General features: G+C 41.3%; 1 protein-coding gene across 5 annotated transcripts in view; it reads left to right on the top strand.

Moving 5' to 3' along the window:
- Positions 1–18,313, top strand: part of NEK7 (NIMA related kinase 7) — a 143,060-nt gene that overhangs the window by 47,120 nt on the left and 77,627 nt on the right. For 3 of the 5 annotated variants that reach the window (XM_070473835.1, XM_070473833.1, XM_070473834.1), the window contains exons 2-3: positions 11,429–11,513; positions 13,841–13,943. In XM_070473835.1, the coding sequence (XP_070329936.1) occupies positions 11,461–11,513; positions 13,841–13,943 (156 nt within the window). In that variant the 5' untranslated portion in view covers positions 11,429–11,460. The remainder of the gene's footprint in view (positions 1–11,428; positions 11,514–13,840; positions 13,944–18,313) is intronic. The other 2 variants (XM_020901074.2, XM_020901079.2) reach the window with 1 other exon arrangement.

Below are 18,313 nucleotides of genomic sequence, written 5' to 3'. Positions count from 1 at the left end.
TGGTCTTGTCTGCTAGAATGCCTGATTATCTTTTGTTACCTGTCTGACATTATATGTTTAGGGTTGATAGTAGAAGTGATTTGAAGCCTGAGATAATCTCTTTCTCCAGGGCCTGTTTCCATGTGTTTCTGCCAGGGGCCTGGGGGTGTTAGCTCTGTGTGTGCCTGCCTGCTTAGTCACTCAGTGTCTGGCTCTTTGCGACCCCCAGGCCCCTCTGTCCATGGGATCCTCCAGGCAAGAATACTGGAGTGGGTGGCCATGCCCTCCTCCAGGGGGTCTTCCCAACCCAGGGATCGAACCCACGTCACCTGTGTGACAGGCGGATTCTTTACCCCTGAGCCACCTGGGAAGCCCATTAGCTCTCAGAGATGACCTCAGTCCAGTTTCGGGGGATGTAATGCCCTGAAGGTCGTCCCAGCCCAAATGGCGGGGGTGTTCGCCAAGGCCGGTGGTGAGCTGCGGACTGCAGTCTGTCTCTCGAGTCCGCAGGGCCGGGGGGTGCTCTGCAGCTGCCCGGCATCCCGACGCTCCCCACAGCCAGTCTGTGCTCGGTGGGGAGTGCCCAGATGGGAGACCCGCATCTCCGGGTTTTCCTCCAGCCCTCAGGTACTGGTCCTTTAACTCTTCCCTGTTTCCAAACTGTGATGCATTAAAGCAGATTAAAAAACGTGTGTATAACTAACTGTCCTCCTGGGGGTGGAGGATTCTCTGAATTGTCCTTTTGCCATTCTGGAAGTGGAGTTTGCCTGTATTATTTTTTATTCCCATGCGTGTAATTCACGTGTGCTTTAAAAAAAAGAACAACAACTGTTAAGATACTTCTGTAACTTGCTATTTTTGATTTACTATATTATGAATTAATATTAGAATTATAGATTACTATATATTTACTATATGTTTAACTCCATGCCAGGTATCGGGGGGGTGCAGTGATGTACAGAATAGACAGTTTCCTACCCTTACCTGGCTGATATTTTGGCAAGATAGTTAGCTTAAACAAGTGCGTGATTATCTAATTGTTAGTGATAAAAACAGTATATTTCGAGTACATCTAACATGGAAATTGTCTCTAAATCTTGCTTTTTCATTTCATATTGTACTGGGTACATCTTTAACTATCATTGCAATTTTTATAAACGTCCGGTCAGTCTAGGGTTCCATTTTCTGTATTTGCTATAATTTATTTAGACATTTTCATACTGTCAAACCATTATATTGTTCATAGTTTTCCTTTTTGATAAATGTCTTTTAATATACTTTCTTGTATGTAATCCAGAATTGAGTCACTGATTTATTTCTTTAGGATTGAGTTGTGGGATTAAGAGTACTGAGTAAAAGGGTATGAATGATTATTAATGTTTATTTCTGTATTGCTTTCTAGAAAGGTTATTACATATATATAAGCATTACATATAATTTTAAAATATGTGTAATTTTGAAAGGTTATCAATTGCATACTTTGTCATTGTTTAAATTTGTATTTCTTTATCAGTGACATTCAACATGTTTTATATTTATTTCTAATGTACATTTCTTTGTGCCTATAAACTATACACAATGTTAGGATAGGATATTCTGCTTTATGAATGAAACTGTAGTGTTAGATTTAAAACTAGAATGAGATCTTTTTTTTTTCCAGTGCTATAATTGTATTATCTATACTTGGATTGCCATTTTTAACTTGTTGAGAATACTTTTTTAAAAGTCCTGTAATGAGTAGCAGGAAATAACTTCTGAAGTCTTTAATAAAATGAAAAGTATACGTTAGTTAGAGAAAGAACCATATAGTTGATCATTGTTTATCTTAAATCTCTCTTGAGATTGCTGCTACATAGTTGAGTATTTAGGATTTCGTACTATGTTCACATTGGTTGCAGAGAACCTGGCTAGTATGATGAAACTGTCAAGATATACGTGTGGAAACAGAAGGAGAAAGATTTTTAATGAACAAAACCTATACATATCCATTATTAGGATTTGGATTTACTAAAGCTTTAAGTTAGAAATTGAACTTGAAAGATGGCAAGATTGACTGGCCTTTATGTCTTCATTGTTAGGTAATTTTTGTTGCAGAATGAAGGAAATATTTTTCTTTAGCTCAGCATTCTTTAATGTTAACAATCATTACCTCTTTAAAATTTAATGGCTAGTTATGATTTTTGACCAACATCATGATCAAAAATAAAATTCACTAAATGATTTTCTTACAAATACATTTTTAAGTCTTATCTTTTTATTTTCTGTTACATATGTTTCAGTACCATATTTTACAGTTGACAAAAAGTCAGGTTTGTGTTTTGAAATGTATGATTTTTAAGTCAGTTTATGTAAAAATTAAAAAGTTTTAAAGGTGAAATTCATTGAGGATGTCTGCAGACACAATAAAGATTCTCATTTTGTTGAAGATTTTATCTAAGGTGAATATATTAACTGAAGTTGTTTATTTCAAGTATTATGCAGAAAGAAGTATGTAATCAGCATGACTTAATTTCCTTTTAACAGTCTCAAGGCTTAGTATTTTATACATTTATTAAAATATGGGAACTAGGAAAGGTATTATTTTCACTTAGGGAATGTGCCATAAGTGTTTCAGTGTTCAAATTAAGATGGCCATTTCATACCGTGTCCCAGAGGGCTGTATTATTTATTATATATATATTGTTTTGATCTTTAATAATTTTCTTACCAGGGTCATGTGAATTATGAAATTCAGTTCACTGTCAGACACAACTGCATAAAAATAGTTTGTCACTCAGCTTTTATATCTTGAGATTCAGATTCCTAATTTTGTAGTTTTCTTTTCTACAAAATATGTGACTACACACAAGAATATGGGAAGATTGTTTTACTTTAATGTGCACTGAGATTGTGGATCTACATGAAAATATTTGTAGTATTTAAACATTCTTTATGATAGAAACTCTCAACAAAGTTGGTATACAGGAAGTATACCTCAACATAATAAAAGCCACAGTGACAACCTGAAGCTTACTTCATACTCAGTGGTGAAAAGCTGAAAGCTTTTCCTCTAAGATCAGGGATAAGATAATGCCCACTCTTCCCACTTCTATTCAGCATGATATTGGAAATCCTAGGCACTGCCATCAGACCAGGAAAAGAATACAGGTGCCCAAACTGGAAGGGAAGAAACGATGTTGCCACTGTTACAGGTTACACGATGCTGTGTATAAAGACCGTGAAGTTCTCCGCCCCGAGATTATTAGGGTCAGTGAACTAATTCAGTGAAGCTGCAGGATACAAGATTAAAGTCTATTGCATTTCTATACACTAATAAACTATTTTTAGAAAGAGAAATCACAAAAATCCATGTACAACTGCATCAAAAAGAATAAAATACTTAGGAATAAATTTAAGCAGGTGAGAGACCTGTACTTTGAAAAATATAAAATATTGATGAAAAAAATGGAAGATGATACAAATAGATGGGAAGATATACAATATTCATGAGTTGGAAGTATTAATGTGGTTAAAATGTCCATACTACCCAAATCAATATACAGACCTAATTCAGTCCCTATTTAAAATACCCATGACATTTTTCACACAATTAGAACAAATAATTTTAAAATTTGTGTGAACCACGAAAGAATGGAATAAATAAAACAGACATTAATGCTGTTCAAACAAGACTTGGTGTTACTACACTACCTAAAGTTGGCTTCCCTGGTTGATCAGACTGCAAAGAATCTGCCTACGAGTGCAGGAGACCCGGGTTTGAGCCTTGGGTGTGGAAGAATCCCCCAGGAGAAGGGAACGGCAACCCACTCCAGTATACTTGCCTGGAGAATCCGATGGACAGAGAAGCCTGGCAGGCTGCAGTCCATGGGGTCACAAAGAGTTGGACATGCCTGAGTGACTAACACTTTCACACAAAAGACTGCCAAATAGCCAAAGCATTCTTGAGATAAAAGAACAAAGCTGGAAGTACCATGTTGTCTGATTTCAGACTAAACTACAAAGTTACAGTAATCAGAACATTATGGAACTGGGACAGAAATATACACATAAATCAGTGGACTAGAATAGGAAGCCCGGAAATAAACCCGTGCTTATATGGTCAGTTAATCTATAACAAAGGAGACTAGAGTGTACAGTGAGGGAGGGACAGTCTCTTTTAATATACGGTGTTGCAAACACTGGTCAGCTGTATGTAAATGAATGATATTAGAAAATTTTCTTACACAATATACAAAAATAAAATAGATTAAAGACCTAAATGTAAGGCCTGAAACCATAAAACTCTTAGAAGAAAGCAGAGGCAGTGTGTTCTTTGACATTGGTCTTAGCAATATAGTTTCTGATCTATCTCCTCCAACAAGAGAAACAAAAGCAAAAATAAATGAATTTGATTAGGGAATCAAATTTAAAAGCTTTTGCATAGAGAGTGAAATCAAAATGAAAAGAGCCTACTGAACGGGAGAAAATATTTGCAAATGACATGTCTTTTGAACTGTGGTGTTGGAGAAGACTCTGGAGAGTGCCCTGGACTACAAGGAGATCCAACCAGTCCATCCTAAAGGAGATCAATCCTGAATGTTCATTGGAAAGACTGATGTTGAAGTTTAAACTCCAGTACTTTGGTCACTAATGCGAAGAATTGACTCATTGGAAGAGACCCTGATGCGGGGAAGGATTGAAGGCAGAAGGAGAAGGGGATGACAGAGGATGAGATTGTTGGATGGCATCACCAACTCAATGGACATGAGTTGCCAAGAGTTGGGCATAACTGAGCAACTGAACTGAACTATCTGATAAAGAGTTAATCTCCAAAAATATATAAAGAACTCATACAACTCAGTGTAAATTTTAAAAATGAGCAAAAAATCTGAATAGAGTGATGATGTGAAAGGTAAATGGGCTAGGGGGTCCTACTTTGCAGAGGATTTTTAGCATGGAGACCGCAAGTACAGAGACCCTGAAGCCAGGGAGGACGTCAGCAGTTTTCATGAACAGAAGAGGGGTTTGTGTTGATGGAGGGTAGGTAGTGAGAGACTGGGATGAACTGCTGTGGGAGAGGTAGGCTGGAGATGATTTACAGGGAGGGCCCTTCAGTATTTGGCAAGGAGTTGGGATTTTAACCCAAGAGCAGTGGGAGCACCATGAGTTGATTTGTGTTTGTCAAATATCACTGCGAAAAGATTAGTGGAAAAAGAGAGGCCATTTCATAGGACATGAGAGCAGTCCCTGGCAGAAACAGAGATTCCTTGTAGGGTCGTATTAGCGGTGGTAGAGGAGCACGGACAGATTCCAGGTTTCTTTCAGGAAGAGAACAGATGATACTTTCTGATGTGTTGGAATGGGGAGCAGAGAGATAGTGGAAAGGGAACAGTCAGGACGAATTCTAGGTTTTTGACTAGACCAGAGCTTCGGAAAGTGTGGTCTGTCCACTTTGGTGGATTGTGGGGGTTAGGAGTTGGGTGGGGTCCTTGAGTTTCATTTTTGTGGTCTGCATAAACAAATGATTTTTGTAATACTAAGACATTATTTGATACAAAAAAGAGCTGACTCATTGGAAAAGACCTGATGCTGGGAAAGGCTGAGGGCAGGTGGAGAAGGGGGTGACAGGATGGGATGGTTGGATGACATCACTGAATCAATGGACACAAGTTGAGGAAACTCTGGGAAATAGTGATGGCCAGGGAAGCCTGGCATGCTGCATTCCATGGGGTCGCAAAGAGTTGGGCCCAACTTAGCGCCTGAACAACGAATTTGTAAAAGCACTGATGCCTTAGCTTCAGTTGATGCAGTGATATGAAACTACTAGTCTTTGTCTTATCTACCTGTATAAAATTGTAATAAAAATTATGAGTTTCCTTTTAACCTGTATTTGATGAAGCAGTTAAAGAGCACTATTTTTTTTATCACATTTTGACCTTTGAGCACAAGTCCTTTAATCTACATGATGCAGTGGGAGGTTGACATGAAGCATCATGGCAGCAGATGGACTTGTGTCGAGGAAGAGCATCTCTGCAGGTGTTGAAGGAGCCGCCTGGCCAGCTCATGTTTTCACTGGACACTGTTTTCACTTGAAACACCAACTGACACTTAAACTTGGGTCTTTTGTAGACGTTTGCCTGTCATTTAAGGGAAAACAAGTGACATTATTTGTTACTCATGATGAAATTTTAACTTCTAATATGAATGCTGGAATTTTGGAAAAATTATATTCATCACTATGACCTTGACATCTTCTTGGTGCTTGAAGATTTCTGATGAGATGAGTGGTGACACTATTGAGTGTGTTTATGAATGTTGTATAATGAAATGGTCAACATTCAGTGGATCTGTAACCCAAGGAGCTAAAGTTTTCCAGGTGACATGCATGTTATAAGATCATGCATGAATAGGGATCTATTGAGAGGGCGAGAGAGCCCTTTAGATTTTCACATCAGAGTACAAAAGTTCATTGATAATTTTTGAGAGTCCATGTTGCAGTTAACTTTTACAAATCTGCTGCTTGTCAAGTTTGCTGTAGTGTTAAAGAAGAATAGCCACAGTGGGTATGAAAAAACACCTCTATTTTCCAGCTGTATATCTGTGTAAGTCCAGATTTTTTAAAATACACCTCAGCCAAGACAACATATCTCAACAACTTGAATGAAGAAGCTGCTGCTTTTCTGCAGATAGACATTAAAGAAATTAACAAAATGCAAAACAGTCCTTCTCTTCTAGTATTTGCAAAGAGCTATTTTTCATAAAAATATGTTATAGTCATATAATGATTTATTGCTATTATTTGTAAATGAATTAGTATGTGTTTTAAACATTTCTCCATTTTGATTTCTAACATGAGAAATACAGGTATTTATGACTCCCATGAGCAAGAAGGGTTCTTTGGGGTTCTCAGATAAAGAGGTTGTGAGATCCAGAAGTTTGAGAAGTTTGGGCTGGATCAGCTGAGGAGATGGTGATAATGTAAGGAGAGAAAGATGATTAGAGAACTTAGCTACTTTTTTTTTTTTTAGAAATGGCAGATGGGATCTTCTGTTCAAAAACTGAAGATACTAGGTGGTCATTTGGCTATTGGTGTTTGTGGTTTAGAGCTCAGAACAGATGAGATAAATTTCAGAGTAATCATAGATGGATAGTAATCAAGTCATGGGACTGGAAAGGATGACCTGAAAGAATGTAGGTTTAAAAAAAAAAGAAGATTCATATCGTAGAGCACTTGGACATAAATGTTAGATTGGAAAAGGAACTTAGAAAAAGGAGTTATTATATGAGAGTACATGGGGCACAGAACATTTCCAGAAGGTGAGATAGTTGTGTTGAATGCTGGTTGAAGTCAGATCGGAGGACCTTGGTGAGGGCCCTTATCATCTCTTGTCTGGATTGTTCCAGTCACTTCTTGACAGGTCTGTCTTGAAGTTGTGAGCCCTTCTCCTCTGTCATACGGCAGGAAAGATTGTGTTTCAGAAAGGGCACTTCCCTGTCTTAGCTGCTTGAAACACAGCATTAGCTCTCTGATAGCATTTGAATAAAGGGGCTGTCATAAAAGTTAGCCTAACTCCCCCAGCTATCTCTCGCCACTTGCCAATTTTAATTTTACTTACATGATGTTGTGCTCTGCTTTTGGGTATTTTGATGTGTTCTTTCCTTTCTCCAGATTTCCTGTCTTCCTTGCCTCATCTAACCTGTGTGAGTGTCTCCTCTTTATTTAAAACCCAGTTCAGGTAGCATCTTCTTTGGGCAGCCTTTTTTGATGGAAGGACTGGTTGCCAAATTTGTTGAATTTGATCATAATTTTACTCACTGTTGATTTTAGACTTATTAAATTTTAGCAGTTATTATTTGATGTTTTGATAGAGGTACATTCATTCATTTATTCAGTAAATATTCGCTCAGCATCATTTTGTGCCAAGCATTGAACTAAGCGCTGGGAGCAGAGCTGTGGACAGTGAGCACAGGTGCCTGCAACCTGGCGTTTACGATGCAGAAGACGGAGTATATGTCTAACACTCACACATTACATGTCTTTACTTACGAGGGGCTACCTGAGAGATAATATACAAGCATGTATGGCCTCTGAAAACATGATAATATTAGATCTGCATGTAAACACTGATACAGTCTTTTTCAACAGAAGCAGTTAGAATCTAGTGACACCTGGAGCCGTGTTAGATATTATGTAAAGAAAATTTTTTTGCTCCTTGTTCATTGTATTACCAAGTTCATGTGTAGTATGAGAATGTCACACAGGCTTTCCTTTACTAAGCAGGGGCTGTTGGTCTGGGATGTTGTAGAAGTGATTTCCCAGTGATGCAGACTGTCAGTCACCTCTAAGATTTCTTTGAATTTTAAGTTTCTTTTTGTGTGTTTTCTTTCTTTATTTTTTTCATTTTGCTTCTTTTCTCCATAATTTTATTTGCTTAGGCATTGCACACATCAGGAGGGATGATGAAACCCACTTTGTTACAATTTAGCTCATTTCCCATAGCATCCTCCTGCAGTTAGGCAGGCTGTGGGCTATTAAAATATGCTGCACAAAGAAAGCGTTTTGTGATTAAATAAGTTAAATGTAAGTGAAGGTTTTTTTTGTTTTCTCTTTTAGCTGCAGGCCTGCTTGGATCCTTTAGTGTGCTAGTATTTACTGCGACCCTGTAAGAGAGCTTCATATAGTGAGTGGTGTTTCACAGAGGTGTCAGACCAGGAGGGCTTTTTTCCCATGGGTTGTCTCATGTAAACTGTACGGGGCACTAGGTGTGAAATACTGGTTTTAATGATATAGATTTATTTTTTTTTTTTAATTTTAAAAGTCTTTATTCTGATGTCATCTTGCTTTGAAAAATGAGAATTTATTGATGTTCTGAAATGTGCAGTTTTGAGCAATAATCTGTCCTGCATTAGAATAATAGCATTAAGTTGCAAGACACCATCTTGGATGTGTAGTTGGCTTGTAATAGTTTTTCTTTTCCTAAGCTGGAGGTACTGTTTAATTTATATTACCTTTTGCAAAAGTGTCCTTGTTGCTTATACACGTTTTAAATAATCAGTGTAGCCTTAATGTGTAGCCTTAAATCATTGTTTCTTAATTGTTTAATGATTCAGATTTCACACTAAAATTTATTCTAATTCATTACTGGGCTTCTCATTCTTCTTCCCTTTCCTCCCTCTTTGAATTCAACACTGTATAAAGTTGAATCCAACAATACATAAATATGATTATATATCATGACTAAATGGGGATTCATCCCAGAAATATGGCTAAACATTTGCCAAAATGAATGTTCAAAATTCAAAGTAAATGAGCCACCAAAATTCAGCATTTTAAAAAAGTTTTAATCAGCTCAGACACAGAAGAATTTGACGAAAACCTAACCTCTATTCTTCATAAAATCTTCCAGCAAAGTGAAAAGAGAAGGGTACTGTCTCATCCTGATAAATTAGGGCATTTATGGAAAATGTCCATCTGACATCATACTTAATGGCAAATGACTGAATGCCTTTGTACTCAGATAGGAGCAAGGGAAGGACGTCTTTGATTCTGTTCATTGTACTGGCAGCACTAGCCATTGCAATAAGATGAGAATCTAAAAAAAATCTACTTGAACCACTAAGTGAGCTTAGCAGGTTTGTAAGATAAAGGTTTGTGGGTTTGAAGGCCCAATATTATTAAAATGAAAGGTCTCTCCAGACCTATAGAGTTGTTGTAATCCTAATCAAAATCCCAGTAGTTTTTACTTTTTTTTTTTTTAATGTAGAAACAAACAGGCTGGTTCTAAACTTTATATTAAAATCAGAAATATGATTAGGCATATATCTAGACTTTATAATAAAGCTACACCAGACATTAGTATAGTATATATATATGTGCAGTCATTTGATATATTTTGAGGTGGGTATAGTAGCACTATAGTGAGACATGGGTGGATAAAGGGTAATCTTTGCAGTAAATGATTTGAAGTCAGTTGGATAGCCATGTAGAAAAACAAGCTGATATTGACTTCACCTTACATTGTACAAAACTTTTAATTCCAGGCCAATTGCAGATAGAAATATGGAAGGCAAAAACGGCCAATACAGTATACTGACGCATATATATGGAATTTAGAAAGATGGTAATGATAACCCTATATGCAAGACAGAAAAAGTGACACAGATGTATAGAACAGACTTTTGGACTCTATGGGAGAAGGGGAGGGTGGGATGATCTGAGAGAAGAGCATTGAAACAAGTATACTATCAAGGGTGAAACAGATCGCCAGTCCAGGTTTGATGCATGAGACAAGTGCTTAGGGCTGGTGCACTGGGAAGACCCAGAGGGATGGGATGGGGAGGGAGATGGGAGGGGGTTCAGGATGGAGAACACATGTAAATCCATGACTGATTCATGTCAATGTATGGCAAAAACCACTACAATATTGTAAAGTAATTAGCCTCCAACTAATATAAATAAATGAAAAAAAAAAAGGAATATGAAAGGCAGAGCAATAAAGCTTATGTTGGAAGATAATGTGTGAGAATTTACAATAGGAAAATTATTCTTAAATACTTAAGCATTTTGTATACAAATGCATTAACCATAAAGGAAAAGATTGGTTAATTAGAACTTGTTAAATTTCAGAAGTTAACAAGTTAATTAAAAAATGCCATTGGGAAGGTTTTTAAAAGACAAGTCACAGGATGGAAAAAATATTTGCATGTCTAGAACCTTTTTATAGCTTTTTACAGGGTATAATGAAGTGAAAATGTGTTTTAGTTTCTCTATTGATCCTAACAGGCCCTAGTTTTTTAACCCACAGATTTTAGTTATAAAATTACACTTATGAAGAGCCTAGAGATACTTGGTGTTGTGTAGAATCAGAAGTGGCTTGTGGACACAGGTGTTTGCTGTGTTTCATTTATAGCTCAGTTCTTGAGCCGTGTGCAGGACTTGGCATATGGTTTTCAGCTTGTGTTAACTGAATTAATGGATGGACGCCTTATAATCACAAGGAAGGTCTGCATCAGTCCTCATATGAGGACTGGCCTTTTAAACACAGGCCTAGAAACCACAGGAAGGAGTTTAGTTGGACCTGAAGAACACAAGTGCTAACACGTGTGGAGCATAAGATGAGGTGCGTTTGGGGATGTGAAGCATTGCTCATGACTACAGGAAGCTTTCCATGGTGATTGTCTTCTCAAGTTGGGGACGGAGGGGGAGCCTCTTTGATCTTTAAGACGTAATGGAGAAGAGAGGATTTCATTGTACAAAATAGCATTTTCTAAGTGGGAAATGCTGCTTTTGAGAATATGAGTTGAGACAGTAACTACTTGTGTTAGCCAAACAGAACTTGGATTTAGCAAATGGCAGGCGAGAGTAGGGAATGCTTAATGGCCATTTTTGAAGCACTGGGCTCATCTCAAGTGTGGATTGTGTTGTGGTAATGACTGCACTATTTAAATTTCCACTTGACATTTTTTGCAGAGTTCAGAAGTTCCTGCTGCTTCAGACAATGGATGAGCAATCACAAGGAATGCAAGGGCCACCTGTTCCTCAGTTCCAGCCACAGGTAACTTGTTCTAATAAATGCTGCCTTAGAGAGAGAGAGAGTGTGTGCACGCGCGCACACATGCTCACAAGTGGATACAGGTACAGTGAGGAAGGAAGCAGAACCTGTACAGTTCCTTTAGGAAGTAAGGTGCTGAACATGCTGATTATGAGTTTCCAAGCTTAAATCAGAATTGTTTCTGATATAAAATACTGTTTTAGAATATTTAGTTCTCATGGACATATATTAAAAAAAAAAAGGAGGCAGCTTTAGCTTTTAACTTGAACGACCTGCAGGCTTTCGGAGTTGCTGCTGGGCTCAGGAGGAGCAGAGGCGAGGCGGTGCCTGTGTCCAGCCTGTCTCTGCATCTGTCTGGGGCCCCACATTGCCCACAGCGCCGTCTGCTGCGTGGCTTTTCTCGTCCTCTCTGACCAGCAGTGTGTTTCTCCTGTTACGTAGTTGCTTGTTCTTTTATACCATAAAGTGAAGCTAAAGGAAGGTTTCAGCAGAAGGTGTACACACACTATTGAAATGAATTACTTAGCATGCTGATTCCCTGTGGATGCTTGCCCTGAAACCCCAGTGTATAACGTGTCTGAAATCATGTCACCCCTGCACAACTGTCATTCGTAAATTCCGTGTTTCTCAGTTCAGTGTTGGAGGCATTGTACAGTGTCCCAGGTTTACTCTGCTAGCCTTGTTCAGTTCTGCTTGATAGTCATTCTGGAAATGAAGGATCCATAGGTGTTCTTTCGTGGTGTCTTTGTCTGGTGTTGGTATGAGGGTGAAGGTGGCCTCACAGAGTGAGTTTGGAAGTGTTCCTCCCTCTGCAGATTTTTGGAATAGTTTCAGGGGTTAACTCATCTCCAGGTATTTGGTAGAATTTGCCTGCGAGGTCACCTGGTCCTGGACTTTTGTTTGTTGGGAGTTTTAAAATCACAGATTCCGTTTCAGTACTTGCGATCGGTCTTTTACAGATGTGCTTTGCAGTGAGTGAGATGAGTTTGGGAGGCTTGGGTTTGCACAGCTGCTTCCTCAGAACCTCCCCTGTGTTGGTGCGCACTGTGAATTTCCAGGCGGGGTTAGTATTTTCCAAACTTATTTGACTGTGGACTGTTTTGTAAGCACATCTATTGGCTTCTCTCAGAATCCGTGTCGGTAGGGCACACAGCCCAGGAAATACCTCCGTCTTTTCTGTGAAGAATTGATGCTTTTGAACTGTGGTATTGGAGAAGACTCTCGAGAGTCCCTTGGACTGCAAGGAGATCCAACCAGTCCCTCCTAAAGGAAATCAGTCCTGAATATCATCAGATGGACTGATGTTGAAGTTGAAACTCCAGTACTTTGGCCACCTGATGCGGAGAGCTGACTCATTGGAAGAGACCCTGATGCTGGGAAAGACTGAGGCCGGGAGGAGAAGGGGATGACAGAGGATGAGATGCTTGGATGGCATCACTGACTCGATGAACATGAGTCTGAGTAAACTCCAAGAGTTGGTGATGGACAGGGAGGCCTGGCGTGCTGCAGTCCATGGGGTAGCAGAGTCGGACACGGCCGAGCGGCTGAGTTGAACTTTCTGCCTGTGTGACTACTCATTTGCTTGCCCCCTCTTCTCCCTCCCCAGACTTTTTTTTGTTTTTCTCTCCAGATTTTGAAATCTGCCCACCCTTCAAGGACCATCTAAAATGCTGTCTCCACTGTGAAGCTCTTTCTGATTTTGTGAATGTAATACTTTTCCTTGGAGACATGATGGTGCATCCTTGGTAACATCTCTTCTGGTGTTTCTGAGCCATGTCACTTCACATGGACATAAAACCTCATCGTTCCTATCAGGTTAGGATAGGAAGCCTCTTTCCAAACCTTGAGGGTTTGCGCTTTGTCTTGCTTTCTCTGGATGCCCTGTGACACTGCAGGCCCCTCATCGCAGCAGGGGCTCGGGGGGACACCTGACGAAGCCCGCCGGGACGCCTGCACATGAGCGTGTCAGCTGGCCCTTGACCGAGTTGGATTTTAAGTTGTTTCCTCTGTTAGACTTGTCTGAATTCTCTGTACTGTATTCACAAAAGAGACCCTTAAGAGCTTAAGTAAGGCCAATATTTTAATTTCAAGAGGATTTTTTTTTTCAAATCCACCATATATATTTTATATAATGGTCATAAAATATCCAAGATTCTAGTATGCAGTTTCTACTAGATGCAGACGTATCTTTGTGCCAGTTTTACACACACACACACACACACACACACACACACATTACTGTTTCGTATATTGTTTCTGTGCAGATGGTAAAAGCAGTGCTACAAAAATTAGGTAGTTACGTCATGATTTTGAAATTCTGTTTTGAACAGCTCCAGGTTCCAAAGGAAAGGAAAAGGAGTACTTTCATTTTTGCTGCTGCTGACTCCCCAGCCTGGAGGCCTGGCTTGCTGGGACCCACGGCTGCCGTGCGGCGTGAGTCTAAAGCTGCGTCCGTGGCTCTGCGTCTCTTTGGCAAAGTTTCCTTCATCCTGCCTCTGCCCCGCCATGGGCAGAGGTGCCCCACTCTCCTGGGAAGTAGGCTGGTGTCGCCCACGCAGGCAGGGGGTGGGGTGGGGGGACCCCTGTCTCTGCATCCAGACTGATGGTGGAAGATTACCTGACAAGAGTTCACAAGCATTTCTGCTGATTAAGTCTTTGAAAAATGTTACCGCTCTCAAGAGCAGGATTTTCTTTTTTTTTTTTTTCTACTACTTTTGGAGATGAATGGCTTGACCATGAGACAAGGGGAAAGAGGGAACACAAAATAGCCCTCTTTCCTACTGGGAACCAAATGGTTCCAGTAACAGCTGCTTTGCCGGATGTATTCTTGAAGGACTTAAGCAAGCACATGCTAAGACTTTAGACTATGCTAAGTTGGCTGACATAGAACAGGGAGAGAAGGAAACTCCTGATAAATTCCTAGATAGACTATGGGAGGCTCTCTACAAGTTTACTGATGTTGATCTCGAAAGTGCAGAAGGAGGAATGATCTTAAAAGATAGATTTCTCACTCAGTCAGCTCTAGACACCTGCCGTAAGTCACGAAAACAGGCGTTTGGACCAGATCAGTCTTCAGAAAAACTGTTGCGGCTGCCTCAGACGTTTTTATGGTAGAGAATATGAGGAGGAAAATAGCGGGAAAAAATAACCAGGCAAAAGACTGAAGCCCCAACAGTGGCTGTTAGATCTGCTCTAAAACAGCCTGAGGAAAAATGCCCAGAAGAACCCAGGTGGAAACGGATGGACGTGCTATTACTGTGGGAAGGGAGGGGCATCTCAAGCGGGATTGCCCTCAGGCATCTAAGCTGCCCCCGGCTCCGTGTCCTGTCTGCAAAGGACCGTACTGGAGAAGAGACTGCCCTCTGAGCTGTAGGGCCCAGGGGTCGGACTCTCAAGACAGTCTGGACTGAAGGTGCCCCAGGGGTCCCCACACACTCTCCCGTCCTAATTACACCTGAGGAAGCTCAGGTGTTAATAACTGTGGAGGGCCAATCAGTCATTTCTTTTGGACACTGGGGCAAATTTCTCTCTGCTCACTAAAGCCGCTGGTCTGCTTTCCTCCCGATCCACTACCCTAATGGGGCTATCTGGATGAGCCAAACATTATCATGTCAGTCATTCTTTAAGCTACAACTGGAACTCTGTGCTATGTTCACGAGTTTCTAATCATGCCAGGGTCTCCCTCACCCCTTCTGGGGAGGGATATACTGAACAAGGCCCAGGCCTCTGTTTTCATAAATATGGGACCCGCTCTTTTTAATGGAACAAACTGTAAATCCTAGAGTGTGGACTGATGGAAAAACTATGGGTTGAGCACAAAATGCTGTTCCTGTCGTTATCAAGCTCAATGACCCTCACTTATATCCACATCAAAAGCAGTATCCACTAAAGCCTGAGGTTAATGAATGGGCAAAATCTTACTGTACTGACTTCTCATGATGTAAGTGGGATCTTAAACTCTGAAGTTCAGAGCAACAAGGCTCCACCTTTAAAGCTGCTGTAACTCAAGGGGTGTCAAAAGCTCTAGGAACAGAAATCACTTACACTGTTCCTGGAGACCCCAATCTTCAGAAAAAGTTGAAAAGATTAATGACATTATTAAAAGACACGAGTGTAAGCTAACTCAGGAAACACGACACAGTTGGTTTACAGTTCTAGCGTAGCTTTGTTATAGCCATGCTTTCCGGGAAACAAACTCACTCAGAAGGACAATGCAGATAGTGGAGTGCAGTTTATTACACCGGCGGGCCCAAGGCAGAGTCTCCTCTTAGCCAAGGACCAACAGCAGGATTTTCAAAGGCTGGGGAAGGATAGCTTCTGATCCGGGTTGTCAACCTTTTGTTTTGTTCCACACCACTGGCCCGAACAACGGGGTGATGAGGCAGCATACGGTTAGCTGAGCGACTCCTTCCGCTGTGTGATGCTAATACGTGTCTGCACATAAACGGGAAACTGAGGAAGTGCGCCTTCTAAGTGTCAGATCCCCATTCCCTGTATTATGACGCGTGATGTATAGGTGTATACTCTTAGTGTATCTTTCTTTTTCTTGCTCTGAGATGGATACTTTAACCCTGCAATGCCTATGTGTGGTCTCACTTTTAGTGCCGTATGAGTTCCTTTTCTTTTCATGCTTTAGGATGTGAGATTTATGTATCTCTATTAATTCTTTGTTGCTGGTATTATTGTCATTCACTGAACTTAGGGGATTTTTTTTTTTTCTTCCTATCAGCTTCCATTTCCTTCCTTTTTTCCTTCTTTGACTCCTTCCACTAAAGTCTCAAAAGTACTGACAGGATATTTTGACTAGATTTGCACACTGTTATGTTGACGTTGCTTTTGGACTCTTGTTTTTGGAACAATGAATTTATTACAGCTTAATTTAAAAAACTGCAGACTATCATTGATGATGACACAACATCATGATGATATTTACATGTTAGTACGAGGCTGATTTCAGATGACAGACGCCTGCAACTAGCATTTCTGGTCATGAAGAGCCGTCTGCTGCCTTCATTTTTTGTCATAAAGTAACTATGAAGCAGTTATAATCAGTGAAATTTTAAGAATTTCTGGGTTTGTCTAGACGGTGGATTTATTTTAATTATGATCATCACCAGGACTTAGGTCATGCCTACTATCTGTAAACTTGAAGCTGTCTAGTGTAACCCTGGGGCTCTCTGTGAAGGCAGGAAAGCATCCTGGGGGTACAGGTAGGAGGAGGGGCCTTCCTCATCCTGGTTGCCAGGAAGGTGGGATGGGGGTACAGGTAGGAGGCGGTTGCTAGGAAGGTGGGATGGGGGTACAGGTAGGAGGCGGTTGCTAGGAAGGTGTGAGCAGGCAGTAAGCTCTGAGGTTGGCCGGCTGTCCCTTTAAGCCTTCCTGCTGGTTGCCCCAAGGCTGCCGTCTCCCGGCATCCTTTCCTGTGGAGGCTGCTGGTTCTCTGATGATATTAATAAGAAGTTGCGCACCATGAGAGTTGGGGGTTGGGGGGGGTGCCTCTCCATCCACAGAGCCTCTTCCAGCCCGTGACTCCTCCTTGTTTTTGGGGTGTTGGGGGTAAGACCCTCTTCCTCGAGGCTCTGCCCCCCGAAGAAAGGGCACTCAGCTTCCTTGTCGCTATTGTCCCCTGACCTCATTGTGAGCCCTCACACAAGCTGGATGCTTGACCCGCGGCCCCCACCTTCCTTCCCAGCATCATCTGGCTTTTGTCCAGGGCAGAAGCCCTGCTGTGAGGGAGTTCTTCCAAGAGCACCCACTCTGCGCTGAACACCATGAAGGTGTGTTTCAGCTAAGTAAGCCCCCGACACGCAAATGAGTTCTGTTCCAAGGGCGTGTTCGTAAGCCCAGCGAAGTCTGCCTGGGCGCCCCACTAGCAGTCACCTGTATAGCCCTGTACTGTACCAGGCTTATAATGCTTTTCAGGCAAACAGTGCATAAAACCAAACACAGAAGCGGAGGAGACATTTCTCACCTTACAGTACAGGACCCTGAAAAGTGCAGGGGTGCGGTGCGGCCGCTGGCACGCAGGGGCTGGCATCCAGTGAGCAGGCCGGAGGGGCGACTGATGGAGGAGGGAGACGGGGTGGGAGGCCGTGGAGCCGAAGGGTCGCCAGCGACAGCAGACGGCGGGCAAGCTGAGATGCCGCTCACGCCTGACGCCCGCAGCACAGGTTCTGGTTTCTGGCTGGAGCTAGAGGCAGGTTCTCATCTTGGAAAGTCTGCAACTCGAAGTCCGTGTGTAGGGGCCTTGCTGTATTCCTGACCCAAGCTGCAGGAGACATTATTGGTCACACTTCACAAGCGAAGAGACCGAGGCTCAGACCAGTGATCTGACTCGCCCTTGGTCATGTAGCCAGTAAGCAGAGGGGCTGGGATTCAAGACGGGTCTGCCTCACGCTTTGGTTTCACAGAAGAAGCATCTCATCCATCTCCTGGCCAGTCTGATCTTCTCAGTCACCATGACTCTTGATATTTTCATAGTTCCTGCAAGCTCCTGCTTTCAGGATGGCATGCATTACATTCTGCCCAAGACTGTCCTTTTGCCTGTGACTGTTAGCACCATCCCTCTTGCTCTGCAGATAGGTGAATCACATATTTTATATGCAGGCATTTTCACATTGTCTTGATTTTACTCCTTAAGTAGCTCTGGAATCTGCTAGTTCTCTGCATCCCGACTGTGCCTAAATAAGGTGACTGTGCCACCTTTTGCCTGGATTATTGTGAAACCTTCTGAACCAGTCTCTTTGCCTCTCATTTTGCCATTTCTAGTTCAGTCTTCACACTGTAGCAAGAGTCATCTTTCC

Source organism: Odocoileus virginianus, chromosome 11 (genome assembly GCF_023699985.2).
Source record: "Odocoileus virginianus isolate 20LAN1187 ecotype Illinois chromosome 11, Ovbor_1.2, whole genome shotgun sequence".
Lineage (NCBI taxonomy): Eukaryota > Metazoa > Chordata > Mammalia > Artiodactyla > Cervidae > Odocoileus > Odocoileus virginianus.
Note: the sequence above shows the minus strand (reverse complement) of the source record. Positions and strands in the feature narration are given on the sequence as shown.